The sequence below is a fragment of the Pelophylax lessonae genome, assembly GCF_965119305.1.
Source record: "Pelophylax lessonae genome assembly, chromosome: 5".
In the NCBI taxonomy this organism is placed as follows: Eukaryota; Metazoa; Chordata; class Amphibia; order Anura; family Ranidae; genus Pelophylax; species Pelophylax lessonae.
Window position 1 is genome coordinate 120,243,590 of NC_138772.1, and position 17,523 is coordinate 120,261,112.

Below are 17,523 nucleotides of genomic sequence, written 5' to 3' on the forward strand. Positions count from 1 at the left end.
ATATGGGCAGCTGTTTTCTGAAATTCCCATTGAGAACGTAGAGCAGCCATTTTCTTGTGGTCTGGAGGCGGGACTGGCATGTAGCACATTTTTTGCTATGCTGGAGGCAGTGGCTTCCTCTTCCTGTTTCTTCTGTGTTACTTTCATTTTGACACTGACCAGGACTGCACGTTTTTATCTGGTAAAGTTTCTGGAGGTCCCCTGTAGGTTTCCCTCTTCTGCTCTGCTATATTTAGACATTGCTCAGGTTTTTGGGGTCCACAGTAATAACTGGGAGACCGCGTTTTTGTGCGGTCGTAAAGGGACAGTGCACAAAAAAAATAAAATAAAGTTGTTTGCAAATGGAGTCCAAGGATAAAATATCCCCTGCAGACCCCCTGGAAATGACTGCGGGACCCCCCAGCTGGCAGTTGCAGCCAGAGATTGCGGTTTTTCTGTAAAGCCTGATGTCAAAAGTGCAGTTGGTTTGTTCTGGTGCTGCTAGCCACAAACGTCCTCCCCTCCATCTGCAGGATCTTCGGATTCTGACACAGATATGGTTGCAGCAGACGCAGACCACCCTGAGGGGTCGGTGTCTTCACATTCTGACGATGAAGAGGATCTGTCCTCCTCTGCTGTTGCGCGAGAATGCGCCTTGATGGACAATTTTTAACGTTTTTGTGCGGGAAACTCTTAAAATTCCTGATGAACCCACAGCGTCGGGTACGCAGGTGTCTGGCTCCCGCAAATTTCACAAATCGGGTAAAGTATTCCCTTGTCCTGGCTTGTTTCACTCTATTGTGGATGAACGATGGCGACGCATTAAGCACATGCTGGTGGTGCCTAAGTGTTTTGCACGCCGTTATCCCTTTGCGGAGGCGGTGGAAACCAGGTGGGCTGTACCACCTAAGGTGGATTCCCCAGGGGCCAGGTTGAATAAAGCGACTCTGGTGCCGGTGGAAGAGTCGCCGACCTTTTCGGATCCCTTGGATAGACGGGTGCAATCCTTACCTCGCCATGTGCATGTGGTGAGGGGGGTCACATCGCACAGAACGTTCTCATAGCACAGACTTCTACTGAATGGATGGAGTTGCTAAAGAGTAACTTGAAAACGACACAGCTTCCTCCTGCGGTTCTTTGGATGTGGTCCGAGCTATCAGGGTTTACTTAGAGACCACTGAGTCCTTCAAAAAATCGGCCACTCTTTTTGTCCTTACGGATGGACCTTGTAAGGGACTGGCTGCGTCTACTGCAACCATTTCCAGATAGATCAATCCAGATGGTGCTACAGGCCTATTCGCTGAAGGGTCAGATTCCTCCTTTTCCAGTGAAGGCACATTTTACTAGAGTGTTGAGTGCCTCCTGGGCTTTTCGCCATCAGGCGTCGGTGCTACAAGTTTGCAAGGCGGCAACTTGGTCGTCTGTGCATACCTTTACAAAATTGTACAAGGTAGATGTGCTGGCATCAGCGGCTGCTTCTTTTGCCCACAAGGTTTTGCAGGCTGCAGTTTGAGAGAACCCCCTTTTTTTTTTTTTGTTTCTCTGAGGGTTCATTGTTCCGGGGGAGCTCCTGTTTCTGGTTGAGCTCTGTTTTACCTGGTTGGCTACATTTTGGCCATTGGGGCATTCAGGTTTTTTGTTCCGGTCTTGTTCCCACCCCTCATGTTTTTACTGCTTTGGGACATCCTATAGTCTATCCTATAGTCTATGATTAGGCAGAGCTGCATCTGTCGATGAACGATGGAGAACTGGATTTTTGGAATACCTTACCGTAAAATCCTTTTCTCTGAAGTTCATCAACAGACGCAGCACCTGCCCCTCTAGTTTTGAGTTATGGGGTCTTTTTCTGTCACTGCTTGCAACACAACTGTTTGAGTATAGCAGAGCCTGAGGGGTTATGCCAGCTGGGATAGCCCCTATAGGCGTGGACAAGACTTTTTTTCTGCCTAGTTCCAATCCCTAGTGGGAGAAGCATAACCCTATAGTCTGATTTTAAGCAGAGCTGCGTCTGTCGATGAACTTCAGAGAAAAGGATTGTACGGTAAATTCTTACAAAAATCCAGTTTTTTTCCTACATGAGTGGTTGTTCTACAGGATTTATATAGGTCCTACATTTCATGCAGTGCTTTACAACATAAGGGCAGACAGTACAGTTACAATACAATTTAATACAGGAGGAATTGGAGGGCCCTGCTCATTAGAGCTTACAATCTAGGAAGTGATAGTGTCTCTTTTACATTGCCAAGAGGAGTATTATCACTGCTGTCGAGCTCACCTGCGTTTTTATAAGGGATGCATTCTTGGGGAAACTGACTTGTAAAGCAGCAGAATACTCCCAACACATTTCTGAAACACAGGGTTGTGATTTTCAAACGTGATTTCTGCCTCGTTTTATTTCAGGACTCTGTCTGAAACCAGTAAAACCACAGGTTTTCATGGTGCACCATTACAACCTGCTAGCCATCAGGGTTTTAACAACAAATGACTTTATCGATTTGATAAGGAGGATGTCCAGCACCTGCAGAGCATCCCTGTTTGCCCCTCCCTATAAGTACTGGGGTCACATTAGCTGAGTGAAGGAGAGAAACCGAGATACAAGAGAAACACTGGAATACTAATCAGTACCAGTGTGCAAAGGGGTTTGCTTAGAAAGAATAGTCACCTCTAATGTTGGGTATCCGACATGAGTAGGTGCTGCTACGTTACGTAAAACTGTTGGTTTAGTTTTTTACATTTTGAAATGGGGTACCTCGAGCTTGTGCATAATTTTTAAAGTGTGCCTTGACTGAAAAAAGGTTGAGAAACCATGTTCTAGAAGATACTGCCTGGGTGTTTCACGGTGCCATGTGGCAGCTTTTTAGTGGTAATTTTTTAATCCTAAATTATGACTACCATACACTCGTGCATTAACACAAATATGTTTATTGTTGGGTGTTCCCTGTGACTATCATGTAATCTGTGATGTCAGCTCCAGGGTTGGTACACTGTCTCCTTGCATGGATTCCCTGACCCCTGTATAATTTACTGTGTTTTAGTTTTAACTTTATTTAATTTCTTTTGCAGCTGGCCCAGCTACTTGCAGAACTTCATTCTGTTCCTGACTTGTTTCCAATTAAATCTACTCCTCCAGTAAGTGCGTTTTTTTTTTTTTTTTCCCCCTCCTTTGAGATTTATTTTAAAACATGACTTAACCAGTTTGGAAAATCACCTGTGCTCTGATGCTGCCTTCTCTTTAGGGACCGGTTTACACTGTAACGCGCATGTTCCTGTACAGTCCTAGTTTTGTCCAAGCTGCCCATTCATTTGAATTGGCTGAAAGCCACACTGGTACCTGGAAAAACTAGTGTAAGAACTACTTTTGGAAAACACACTGCACCAACCTGCAAACGTGCTGCAGTTGTGATATGCATTTGGGGTTGCATTGATAATTCATTGGCATCTATATGCACTCACAAGTGCAGCGCTTTCACCTGGTGTGCAGGAAATGCACATGGAACATGCCTTTTCCCCCGCACTGCCTTTTGGTGTGAACCGGCTCTAAATGAAAACCGCTATTCCCCCACCAGCACTGGCATAAATGCATCAAAAAGCAGATGAGATGAATACGTTAGGTCTGCCAGAATCCAAATACCCCCACCACCTAAAAAATGTATCCCCAGCAACGAGATTGCAGGTAGATGGTAGATTTTAGTGCTTGGTTTGTTTTCTGCTACTTACTTTCAACATCTTTGAACTGTGTGGATAAACCAGAAGCTTATGGTGGAAAATTGAGGGAAAATTATAGTTCTATGAGCTGATCAGAGAATTCTCCAAATGTGTATTCTACATATATAAGGTGCGTTTTGATTGAACAATCTTATCTACATTAACCAAAAATTATTAACCGTGCTAGTGGAAAAATATAAATAGCTGCAGCTTCCAGTGTGACAACACCCAAACAAAATTAATAAACGACAAGCTGCGCTGAACAATATAAAATCAATCATATGAGTGATCATAAACAAGAACTTAATATGAAAATTAATTATACACATATAAAAGTGAATATAGTGCATTCAATATATGAATCTAAAATAATGTCCATAAATCAATATAGGTGACTTGTGTGACAAACACTGCACTATTATTTGTTTGTCACACAAGTCACTTATATTGATTTATGGACATTATTTTAGATTCATATATTGAATGCACTATATTCACTTTTATATGCGTATAATTAACTTTGATATTTCTTGTTTATGATCACTCACTTACATGATTGATTTTATATTCAGCGCAGCTTGTCGTTAATCTTATCTACATACCAAAACCTTTTATATGAAATTGCCGTAGCATTATTACGTAGCATATATAGTTAAGGTATTGTGGATACATACTTTTATTTTTCTTCCAGAAGCAAAAAAAGATGAGCCGTAGAAGCTTTTCTGAAGGTCCGGTTGAGCGACGCACTAATCCCACAAGAAGTGCGCGACCACCGGAGAACTTTGCATTAGAAACTTTTACTGCATCTGCCATGCAGTTCGCAGAGCATCTCCAAAAATATGGAAAGAAGGCTTTTCAAAGGCGCTCTTTGAGTGAAGTAGGTCACCATCAAATAATATTGTAAGCTTGTAGTGTTTTGGGGGTTGCTGCACATGACTGCAATATGTGCCTTACCACTGTTCTCTAGAAAAACATATTGATTGTTTTGTAGTAAAGGTCCTTGCGAGGGGTGGAATAGACATATAGGACTTATAACTGTTCAGACTGCCTGTAAACCCAGGAACAAGTCCAGCAGTCACTTATACCCAAAAGCCTGTTGTATATGTATTGAAACCAGTAGGTCAGCATGAAAGCCAGGCAATTGGTATTTCAGGAGGTCAGCAATGGACAGTCCCTGTATTTCTTTTTTTTTTTTTTTTCTTCACATTTTACTTTGATGTGCAGATTTTGGAGAATAAAGCTATAATCATTTACTGAGGGAGAATAGGCAGGGGTCATTTGACCAGGTTTCAGGTCGGGATTTACATAACGCAGACCATGGTTTTGATGCTTTGACAATGTAATTTTAAACTGCATGCTTGGTAAACATCGCTGTACAGGCCGTTTTTGTTGTCTTGAGGGGCATTTTAAGAGTCCCTCTTAACAAGACAAGATCATCTGACATAATTACCTGATAGTTTGCACCTTAATGTGTTTGCAGATTTTTGTTCCTCTCCATAATGTTGCACCTGCCACTCTGTACAATTTAATGACTCCTAGTCCGAAATATTAGCTCTCCAGATTAATTTGTTAGTAAAATCTGCATCTATCACATTAGGAGGAAAAAGAAGAGATTCGAAAGAGGCGGAGATCCTCAACATACAATTACCGTTCAGTAGAGGATATCACGGAGGAGGAGCTGGAGAATGTCGCAGATACCGTTAAAGATAAAGTTTATGACAAAATACTGGTAATTTTTATATATTTTTTTTTTTTTTTTTTTTTTTTCTTCACTAGAAATGAGGGAAACAATGTGTATATGGGGTTTGCTTTAGTTGCTAGATATATACATTTATTCACTCCTCTGATTAAAAAAAAAAGTGTTCCTTGGATTTTTTTTTTTAGAGTATAGCATCAAGTCAATTAAACTCCTGGAATATTGATCTAGTCAGTTAAGTAGCAGAGGGGGTTGTTAATCAGTTTCAGCTGCTTTTGGTGTTGAATTTAAAAAAAAAACAGGTGCACTAGATGGGCAACAATGAGACCACCTTACAGGTGGATGCAAATTTTTTTTTTTTTTTTTTTTTTTCCCTGCTCATCTTTTCTGACTGTTTTTTACACTAGATTTGCTTTTTGCTAGGGTCAGTGTCACTACTGGAAGCATGAGACAATACCTGGACCCTATAGAGGTTGCACAGGCAGTCCAACTCCTCCAGGATGGCACATCAATACGTGCCATTGCCAGAAGGTTTGCTGTGTCTCCCAGCACAGTCTCAAGAGCATGGAGGAGATTCCAGCAGACAGGCAGTTACTCTAGGAGAGCTGGAGTGACTGTAAAAGGTCCTTTACTCATCAGCAGGACTGGTATCTGCTCCTTCTGTGCAAGGAGGAACCGGATGAGCACTGCCAGAGCAGTGTTAATTTCGTCGACTAAAACCGACTAAAACGTTTTCGTCTACTAAATGAACAAAATTTTAGTCGACTAAAATAAGACTAAAACTAAAACAATTCAGATGACTAAAATACGACTAAAACTAAAATGGCATTTTAGCCTTAAGACTAAAATACGACTAAAACTAAAATGGCATTTTAGTCATAAGACTATAACTAAAACTAAATTGAAATTTGCTGCCAAAATTAACACTGGTGTAGTGCTGTGCTAGTGCATGCTCAAAGCCTAGTACCATAAATAATAACATATTCAATTTTTCACTCCAGGACCAGCAGTAGTATATAATGAGTTTGGAAATTGTAGAGAAATGCTTAAATAATGCATTACAAATTACAATTGAACTACACTCATTCGATTATAGATGACTAAAATGAGTTTTAGTCGACTAAAATGTACTGGAGTTTTAGTCGACTAAATACGACTAAAACACTTGCAGAAGACTAAAATGGGACTAAAACTAAAATGCCATTTTAGTCCTAAGACTAAGACTAAAACTAAATTGAAATTTGCTGCCAAAATTAACACTGTGCCAGAGCCCTACAAAATGACTTCCAGCAAGCCCCTGGTGTGAATGTCTCTGACCAAACAGTCCTTAACCGTGGCCTGAGGGCTGGAAGTCCTCTAATGGGCCCTATGCTCACTGCCCAGCACCATGGAGCTCGATAGACATTTGCCATTGAACACCAGAATTGTCAGGTCCGCCACTTTCAGATGTGAAAGGGTCTGCAGAAGCTGTGGAGAATGTTGTGCTGCCTGTAACATCGTTCAGCACAACCGGTTTGGTGGTGGGTCAGTGATGGTCTGGGAAGACATTTCCATGGAGGGTTGCACAGACCTCTACAGGCTAGAAAATGGCATCCTAACTGCCATTTGGTATCGGGATGAAATCCTTGGACCCATTGTCGGATACTACGCTGGTGCAGTGGGTCCTGGGTTCGTCCTGGTGTACGACAATGCCTTATGTGGCGAGAGTATGCAGCCAGTTCCAGGAGGATCAAGGCATTAATGCCATTGAATGGCCCCCACGCTTGCCTGACCTCAATTCAACAGAACCTATGTTTCGGTCCATTTGACGCCGCCAGGTTGTACAGGTAGGAAATACCCCAGGACACCATCCGTTGTCAGGCATGCATACAAGCACGTGGGCCCATACAAACTACAGAGTACCATTTTGAGTTGCTGCAATGAATTTTCAGCAAAATGGACTAGCCTGCTGCATCATTTTTCACTTTTGATTTTCGGGGTGTTTTTGAGTTCAGCCCTCTGTAATTTGATAATTTTCATTTCCATCAAACGATGTGGCATCCTTTCATTCTTAACATATTACCCAGTACATATCGGTATAGATATCCAGCATGATATTATATATATATATATATATATAATATAATATTTGTGTGTATGTACAGTATATACAGTGCCTTGCGAAAGTATTCAGCCCCCTTGAACTTTTGCCACATATCAGGCTTCAAACATAAAGCTATAAAACTGTAATTTTTTGTGAAGAATCAACAAGTGGGACACAATCATGAAGTGGAACAAAATTTATTGGATATTTCAAACTTAACACATAAAAAAACTGAAAAATTGGGCGTGCAAAATTATTCAGCCCCTTTACTTTCAGTGCAGCAAACTCTCTCCAGAAGTTCAGTGAGGATCTCTGAATGATCCAATGTTGACCTAAATGACTAATGATGATAAATAGAATCCACCTGTGTGTAATCAAGTCTCTGTATAAATGCACCTGCACTGTGATAGTCTCAGAGGTCCGTTTAAAGCGCAGAGAGCATCATTAAGAACAAGGAACACACCAGGCAGGTCCGAGATACTGTTGTAAGGAAGTTTAAAGCCAGATTTGGATACAAAAAGATTTCCCAAGCTTTAAACATCCCAAGGAGCACTGTGCAATCGATTTAATATTGAATATTGAAATGGAAGGAGTATCAGACCACTGCAAATCTACGAAGACCTGGCCGTCCCTCTAAACTTTCAGCTCATACAAGGAGAAGACTGATCAGAGATGCAGCCAAGAGGCCCATGATCACTCTGGATGAACTGCAGAGATCTACAGCTGAGGTGGGAGACTATGTCCATAGGATAACAATCAGTCGTATACTGCACAAATCTGGCCTTTATGGAAGAGTGGCAAGAAGAAAGCCATTTCTTAAAGATGTCCATTAAAAGTGTCATTTAAAGTTTGCCACAAGCCACCTGGGGGAGACACCAAACACGTGGAAGAAGGTGCTCTGGTCAGATGAAACCAAAATCGAACTTTTTGGCAACAACGCAAAACGTTAGGTTCGGTGTAAAAGCAACACAGCTCATAACCCTGAACACACACCATCCCCACTGTCAAACATGGTGGTGGCAGCATCATGGTTTGGGCCTGCTTTTCTTCAGCAGGGACAGGGAAGATGGTTAAAATTAATGGGAAGATGGATGGAGCCAAATACAGGACCATTCTGGAAGAAAACCTGATGGAGTCTGCAAAAGACCTGAGACTGGGATGGAGATTTGTCTTCCAACAAGACAGTGATCCAAAACAAAGCAAAATCTACAATGGAATGGTTCACAAATAAACATATCCAGGTGTTAGAATGGCCAAGTCAAAGTCCAGACCTGAATCCAATCGAGAATCTGTGGAAAGAACTGAAAACTGCTGTTCACAAACGCTCTCCATCCAACCTCACTGAGCTCGAGCTGTTTTGCAAGGAGGAATGGACAAAAATGTCAGTCTCTCGATGTGCAAAACTGATAGAGACATACCCCAAGCGACTTACAGCTGTAATCGCAGCAAAAGTTGGCGCTACAATGTATTAACTTAAGGGGGCTGAATAATTTTGCACGCCCAATTTTTCAGTTTTTTATTTGTTAAAGTTTGAAATATCCAATAAATTTCATTCCACTTCATGATTGTGTCCCACTTGTTGATTCTTTACAAAAAATTACAGTTTTATATCTTTTGTTTGAAGCCTGAAATGTGGCAAAAGGTCTCAAGGTTCAAGGGGGCCGAATACTTTTGCAAGGCACTGTGTGTGTGTGTGTGTGTGTGTGTGTGTGTGTGTGTGTGTGTGTGTGTGTGTAAAATATGTATATATAAATAATCTACCTTTAGCTGAAATTATTTTACTGTTGTGTTCAATTAGCTTTAAATGTATCCCGTTTTTATACTGCATACAGATTTTCTTTCTGAAGACCGTGACTTAGCATCTCTCTTTTTATAGGGAAGTACTTGTCATCAGTGTCGCCAAAAAACTGCGGATACAAAAACTTTCTGCCGCAATCCTGGCTGTGGCGGGGTCAGAGGCCAGTTCTGTGGGCCCTGTTTACGAAATCGATATGGCGAAGATGTGAGAGAGGCACTTCTAGACCCTGTAAGTAGTCAGACAGTGATCTCGTAACTTGGAGCAAATTGGCAACCCATGAAAATCATGCTTCTTGTCAGTTACAACTGAAGTTTATTCTGCTTATATTTTTGCCTTTCCTGGTTCCTTCTTTTTCCCTTCCCCAACAAACAATGAAATTTGTAAACAAAATCTTTCAACTTTTATTATATACGTTATTTTCTATATTCAATATCTTTTTATTAGGATTTGTTTATAACAGTTAAAAAAAAGAGAACCGAAGAACTTGAGACATATAGTACTTGATCAGTACAAATATCTGCAAAAGTACATCATTATTGCGGATATGGAAATTGTAGCAAGAAACGAGTGGATAACATTCAAGCCCAACTAACCCATTGTGTGTGTGTGTGTGTGTAATAAAAAAAAAAAAAAACTGAGTACATGCAAATCTATCAAAGAAAACCTATTAGACTCCATATCCCCAGGTTACGAAGGGCAGTAAACAATATACACAAGGAGAAGGGTATTGGCTAGTGATCGATTGATATCGTTTTTTTTATTGCCCATACCAATACCGATATTTTGGTCATCGCATATCGGTATTGGTATCGGCCAATTTTTATTTTGGTACATTAAAATTTTTATTTTATTTATTTTTTCACCGGTACTCTTGTGGAGGGATCTGGGGGTCTAAAAGACCCCAAACCCCTCCTCTGCACTTAAAAGCATTCAAAACACCAAGTTTGGCTGTTTTGAATGCTGTAATTTTTTTTAATTTGGCGCCGAGTTCCCAGAAGTGATGTCATGACATCACTTCTCGGTTTTTACATGGATACCCAATCGGAGCCGAATGCGGCTTTGATCAGGTCTTCTCTTCGGCGGCCATGCAGGCTGGTTGCCCGGGTCTCTGGTGGGACAGGAGACCCGGGCGAGCCGTGGGAGGGCTTCTCAGCCGCATTGGTTGATATATCGGGGAAAGTGCATATCGGCCTTGCCGATAATCGGTCGATCCCTAGTATTGGCGTACAAGGAAACGGTGCCTCTCTTTCGAGTATACCTAATAACAGTAGTATAGCCATGACCAAATAAACAAATAGAACTCCTAGAAGGCTTAATGGACAAGAGAAAAAGGGGGGTAAAAGGGTAAGGTAAATTAGGTACTAAAGAATGTATGGGATCCAAGCTTCAGAATAGGGCAGCAGGTTTAGTGATGTGTTTTTTTTTTCTTTTATGTGATGCAGGCAGATCATGGTGGATGTAGGAGGAAAGCAGGGTGATGTACATTACTTCTAGAAAACATTGCAGCACCCTGCCTCACTCAGTACTCCTTTTACCCTATTAATGTAAATAGTAGGCCTGACTTTTAAGAGGAGTTATCTAAATATCAAAATGCCTTGATGGGTGCATGTCTGGAGGAGTGAGCACTCTTGAGGCCCATACACACGATAAGAAAATTGGAAGTAAAATTTCGCAATTTCGTCCCACGAATGATCTGCCGATTTTCAGATCATTCGTATAGTGCTAAGCTGAATGTGCAGGCTATAAAATTTTTATTGTACGTTAACACAAAATCCGATTTTTCATTTACTTTAGTACAGTTTTCATCTGAAAAATAAATCGTAAGCGCAAGACTACGCATGCTTGGAAACAAAAGAATACATACAAAACAACTGAACACATTACATCACTTCTGAAGTTGAATTCTGTCGTATGAGAGTTTGCGTATGAAGTAACCTCTTCACTTTCTATATGAGACTAGCATGCAACAAAAAAGGACGAAAATTCGTCCGGTAATCTGATTGTGTGTACGAGGTTTTAGACTGCATTTGCATGCAGACTGTCCTAGGTAACACACACATGTGATGCTAAGCCACAATGATTGAAAGAACAGAAGTGCAATTAAAGGTGCATGCCACGGTAAGGGCGTGGAGGAAACGGCTAGATGCTTGATGTCACCCAGCCAGGATAATAGGTTGGCCCTACCTATCTCATTTATTGCAGCACATTGTAAGGAGCGCACAACGTCCAGTGAAATCAAAGTAAGTCATTTCAGTACAGGAGCCTGTACAACTGTGGAACAGAAGGTAAAATTCTGTGCATTGGTATTTGTTTGGGATCCCTGCTCCTATATTCTTGGCAACAAATTGTGCCAGATTTATTACTGCAGATGAGACAGATTTGACTGAAAGCAGACGCACATTTAAGAAGTAGTTAAGGACATGTTTTGTTCTGTTCTGTTGCATTGCTGTTTTAAAGCAGCTTGGGGTTTGAGATTTATGAATTATGCTTCCTAAGTATAATTGCTCTCAAATCTTCCTCACTGCTTCTATTTAGTATTGCCTAACTTTGGTACAGAATTGATAAATGTACCCTATTGTACTTAGTTGTAGACTGTAGTGAACTGTCTCATTACAAAACTAACATGGAAAAAGCAAAAAGCTGTTTGTAAAGTTTTATATTCATACTGGCACTTATGGGTTTCTTTTCTAAAGGAAGGAGACCTTACCTGAGAAGTATAACTTTTATACTTCCCAAATCTTATACCTGTGTTTAAATGTTTGTACATTAAAGTGGGTATAGTTGTGCTTTCACGTGTTTAGCCACGTTTAGAGTTTCTATTCGGAATTCAGTTATTCCCGTAACTTATAAAACGGTGTTCAGTGCAGTGTAGAAGATGTACTGTACAAAAAGGAGTACAGTCCTGGACACAGGCTGAGATTTCATAGACCATGGGTTATAAGCTGATACCTTCAGATGATTGGCTTTTATGGCCTCCCTTCAAACCCTTCTCCACCCTCTGAGTCCTCAGTTTTGTAGCAAGCAGAGTAACCCAGGAAAAGAAGGGAGGGTGTCCTGTACGGTTGTCAAGAAATGGAATTTACAGGTAAGACCATTCCTCGTATCTTAACCGCTTGCCGACCGCCGCACAACTATTTACTGCGGCGGTCAGCCCCGTACAGGCAAAGTGACGTAGGACTACGTCGCTAGCCTGTGAGCCTCTAGGGGGCAAGCGTGTGACCGGCGGACCCGATGTCCGCCGGTCACTCGTGATCTCTCCGTGGAGAGGGAGAAAGGCAGGCGGCTAATGTAAACAAAGCCGCCTGTCATTCTCCCTGATCTAACTGCAGAGATCATACGATCCTGCTATGTAGGATCGTATGTCTCTGTGGTTACATCACTAGCCACACCCCTTTACAGTTAGAAGCACGCCCCTAGGGACACACTTAACCCTTGCATTACCAATAAAGTTAACCCCTTCCCTGCCAGTTACATTTTTACAGTAACAGTGCATATGTATAGCACTGATTACTGTAGTATTGTCACTGGTACCCCCAAAAGTGTCAAATGTCAGTCAAAGGTCCGATCTGTCCGCCGCAATGTCGTAGTCCCGCAAAAAAAATTGCAGATCGCCGCCATTAAAAAATTAAAAACGCCAAAAATGACAAATCTTTCCCTTAGTAAACGCAATAACTCTTGCGCAAACCAATCAAAATACGCTTATTACGATTTTTTACCAAACATATGTAGCAGAAAACAAATTGGCCAAAAATGTTAAATTTAGATTTTTTACATTTTTTTTTTTTTGGGGAATTTTATATAAAAAAAAATGTGAAAAATATTATTTTTTTAAAATGTACGCTTTTTTTTTTTTTTTTTTTTTTGTTTATAGCGCAAAAAGTAAAAATCACACAGGTGATCAAATACCACCCAAAGAAAGCTCTATTCGTGGGTACAGCATCGCATGACCGCGCAATTGTCCTTTAAAATCACGCAGTGCTGAATCGCAAAATAGGCCCTGGTCAGGAAGGGGGTAAAATCTTCCAGGGCTTAAGTGGTTAATCGTACAGGACACAGGCTGAGTACTCATATACCCTAGCAATAAATGAGAAGGGTGAGTAGCAACTAGGCAAACAGGCCCAACAACAACGGTCAACGGACCCAACTTTATAGTGCCGCTGCAAGAATTTTGTCTACAAGCTACATTCACGAGAGATGGAAGCACACTTGGTAAAAACTTTAAAAGTTATGGAACAGAGGATGAAGTGGTGGCCTTACACATCTGGACTACATAGGCTTTGTGCTAGAATGCCCAGATATTTTACAAGCCCACCCAGTAGTAATAGTGTGAATATGTCTGTGTAATAGGTAGGGAAGGCATACAATTCATTACCCTGAACTGGAACCAGGGGATTATGCCGACATCTAGTACGAATGCCAGAAGATCCTTGGTCCTGGCCACAAACAGAGGTAGCTTGTTGATGAATCTGGAGTCCAGGATATCTACATCTGGGGTCTCCCATATTTTGACATATATTTTGAAGATGTAGGGGTGAGGGGATCATTTCCGTTGGTCTAGACGAAATGATCCCCTCATTTTGGTTGTCCACTCTTGGGATGTGCACAGCCAAAATCGCTGGCTAGTGAATCTCGTGAGATTCTGCTGGCTTGCTTCCTTCAAGGTTGCATGATTTATGCATTTGTAACTGCTGAATTTATTTGATGTGAGGTGGTATAGTGATATTTCAGCACGCAAAAGTCTCTTGTCCAGTAATCTAATGTTGAGAATGCTTACATACATACTTCTGAATAAGTTGTTTTATCGCTCTTAATATAATTTTATTTGTTCTCCATTTACTAAAAGAAACCTGTCATAATTTTATGAAGAAAATCAGTGATGACTGCTCATTTTATAATTGTCTGCTGGTGATTTTGGCCTGGATTAACGCTTTCTGATTTACTTGCCTTGAACAGGTATACAATATGAGCGTTTGTGACTTCACTTGCTGCATGCTTGTTCTCTCCATTCTGTTTTGCAGAAATGCACATCACTGTCGGGCCTGTGGGATCCTAATGTTTACTTGTGACAGGTTCCCTTTTAGATGGACAGTAAAATAAAAAGCAAAACCTAATAAACTATGCTTAGTTACCAATACCTCCCTTCTTTGTTCATAGGATTGGATATGTCCCCCATGTCGTGAGATCTGCAACTGTAGCTACTGTCGCAAAAGAGATGGTCGATGTGCCACAGGGATGCTCATTCACCTGGCCAAATTTTCTGGTTATGATAATGTTAAAGAATACCTGGAAAGGTGAGTAAATTTAGGCCCAAGGACATTGTCGGTGTTCGGTTCATACTACCTACTTTCCTATATGGGTGTATGTCTTCCCTTCTACAATGCCTCTAGCTTATTCTCCAGTAGGATTTACTACACAATTTCTGTGTTAAACCTAACCAATTGTAACTCCTTCCCAGACGCATCCTCTCCTTGATGAATTTTTTTTTTTTTTTTTTATGTATACTACTGAGAATTGTATTAGTGTCACTGGTTTCTGCAAAGTGTCAGATTGTTCCCTGCATATCGCAGTCCTGGTATGTGACTGATCACTGCCATTACTAAGAAATATACTAAAACAAAAAAAAATTCATACATTATATACCATAGTTTGTAGACATAACTTTAACATAAACCTAATCAATATACATTTATTGAGCAGAATACATATTATCCTTTAATTTTATAAAGAAACTTAGATTTTTTTTTTTTTTTTGGATATGTTTTTTATAGCAGAAAGTAAGAAATAATATAAAAAAAATTCAAAATTTTGTCTTTTTTTGTCTATGGTGCAAAAAATAAAAAAATGCAGAGGTAATCAAATTACCACCAAGAGAAAGCTCTTATTTGTGGGGAAAAAAGACATACATTTTATTTGGGTACAGTGTTGCATGACCGCGCAATTTTTAAGTAACGTAACAGTGCCGTATCGTAAAATGGCCTGATCATCTAGGGGGTAAAGTGGTCAAGTGGTTAAGGGCTAGTGTAGATGGACAAATGCGGTTTGCTTTCAGGTGCATTCTGCCTTGCTTTTGAGGCTCCTGAGATCAAGGACAGGTGCATGTGATCCTTCAGTTGGCCACCTTCAAAGCTTTAATCACCCCTTTGCGCCACCGGAACGCAAATATGCGGCCTCGGCTTGAAGGAGTCTTACAGGGGTGATGCCTGCAGCTACAGCTAGAGACCTCACCCCGATACCGTTTTGTTTAGAGCTGACTGTCGGCTTTCTTGTAATGACAACCGAAGCAGCTGTTCGGCTGTCATTAGAAGGAGCGGAAGGGAAGGCTTTATGACATCACTTCCGGGTACTGGAGCTCTAAAGGCACCAGATTTAAAAAAACAGACAGCCATTGAAAACAGCCAAACTTGGCATTTTTAATGCTTTTAAGTGCAAAGGAGGGATTTTGGATCTTTTAGACCCCCAGATACCTCCATAAAGGGCACCTGTAACTGCCTATTACTGTCACAAGGGATGTTTACATTCCTTGTGACAGCAAAAAAAAATAATCAAAAACAGAAGCGAACGCGTACGCAAGTTGCATCCGCATATTGTGTTCAAACCACTCGTGAGGTATCGCCGCAATTGTTAGTGAGAGCAATAATTCTAGTACAAGAACTCCTCTGTAACTCTAAATAGGGAACAGTTAACATTTTTAAAGCATCGCCTATGGAGATTAAGTACCAAAATTTGTCGCCATTCCACGAGTGTGCGCAATTTTCAAGCAGGACATGTTGGGTATCTATTTACTCTGCCTAACATCTTGCACAGTATAAAAAAATGTTTTGGGGGTTCTAAGTAATTTTCAACATATGTCAGAAAAAGGCTTAGGTTCCAGGGGGTTAAAGTGCTTTATGCTACTTTTACATTCCCATTGACTTGTATAGCGACATGCTCCTCAGACCTGTGCATTATGGTGAAACGCATTTTTTACTGCATGTTTTTGGAACTCATTCCACTTGTGCAGAGCCATTTATGTAGAGTGGAACTTCAACATACAATAGATGCAAACGGACATGTGCTGAAGTTGACGACAACGCATTAAAAAAAAAAAAAAAGTTTTATGTCCATTGTAATGCATATGCAGCCAGTTTGGGCAGCATCAATGCAATGCAAGTTTAAGGTCAGAATAAGACCGAAGACGTAGTAATAATTCCTTTTTCTCTATCATTCGTTGACAGACGCAGCTTCATATCTTCTTGACCATTAAGTTATGCTGCCCCCTACAGCAGTAGGACACTAGGCAGGAAAAAACCTTACCATGCCTATGTGGCAGTCCCTGCAGGCATAACCTCACACACTCTGCTCTAGCTTTGTTTTGTTTCTGCCTAGTTTAGGAGTAGGACCTAGTTCCCTGCTGGGACTTCGGTCTTAGCTGTCTATTTTTGGGAACCTTATTTTATGATTCATTTCTTTAAGTTGGAGTTCCTGGAGAACTACAAGCAACAGCCAGCTGGGTTTATACTGGATATTCTAGATCCTTAAGGTCTCCCTGCATGGCCAGCAAGCGTGAACAGGTTATAGTCCAGCACTAGGCCTCACCACGCAAGAGCCCCGATAGACGGGGATGAGACTGCGAGTGGACCGTCTCACCTGGATGCGGACGACCTGGGATGCCCCTGAGTCGCAGCGTACCCCCTGGCTGTCGGCACCCCACCCCAGGTGGAAGGTGGTCTGTTTGGAGTGGCGCCCAACTGATACTGTAGTATGGTTAGTAAGTTCCCCCCCAATTCCCTGGCGGTCTCGGAGTGGACTTGGCCCCCCTCCTTGCAATAGTCGAACCCTCAGGAATCCCTCGGTTCTCCTGGCCTCTCAGGCATACCAGACCCCCTTAACTGTTTCCCCCCTCTGTAGCAGGTTCATACCTCATGGGGGGCAGTTATATTGCCGCTGCAGGGGGGGCATTGTCTGTCCTGGTGGGGTCGTCTTCTTCTGGGGATGCTCCGATGCCTCTGGTATGATTAACCCCATGGGGGTCCTGGAGACCGCATGGCGCGCTGTGGGGGCCACCATTTTGCTGTAGACTTCTGCTCTACCTTAACCACTTTACCACTAGAGCATTTTGCTGTCTTACGTCTGGGCCACTTTTTGCGATTCGGCGCTATGCGAGTTTAACTGACAATTGCGCGGTCGTTCGACGCCATACCCAAACGAAATTTACGTCCTTTTTTTTCCCACAAACAGAGCTTTCTTTTGGTGGTATTTGATCACCTGTGCGATTTTTACTTT

The 17,523-nt window shown here is 41.5% G+C and overlaps 1 protein-coding gene across 1 annotated transcript in view; it reads left to right on the forward strand.

Moving 5' to 3' along the window:
* Window positions 1-14,556, forward strand: part of CDCA7L (cell division cycle associated 7 like) — a gene marked incomplete at its 3' end in the record, with an annotated part of 56,435 nt that extends 41,879 nt beyond the window's left edge. The window contains exons 4-8 of the mRNA XM_082257474.1: window positions 3,043-3,108; window positions 4,376-4,561; window positions 5,282-5,413; window positions 9,340-9,489; window positions 14,416-14,556. Of these exons, the coding sequence (XP_082113600.1) occupies window positions 3,043-3,108; window positions 4,376-4,561; window positions 5,282-5,413; window positions 9,340-9,489; window positions 14,416-14,556 (675 nt within the window). The remainder of the gene's footprint in view (window positions 1-3,042; window positions 3,109-4,375; window positions 4,562-5,281; window positions 5,414-9,339; window positions 9,490-14,415) is intronic.
* Window positions 14,557-17,523: the final 2,967 nt, after the last annotated feature.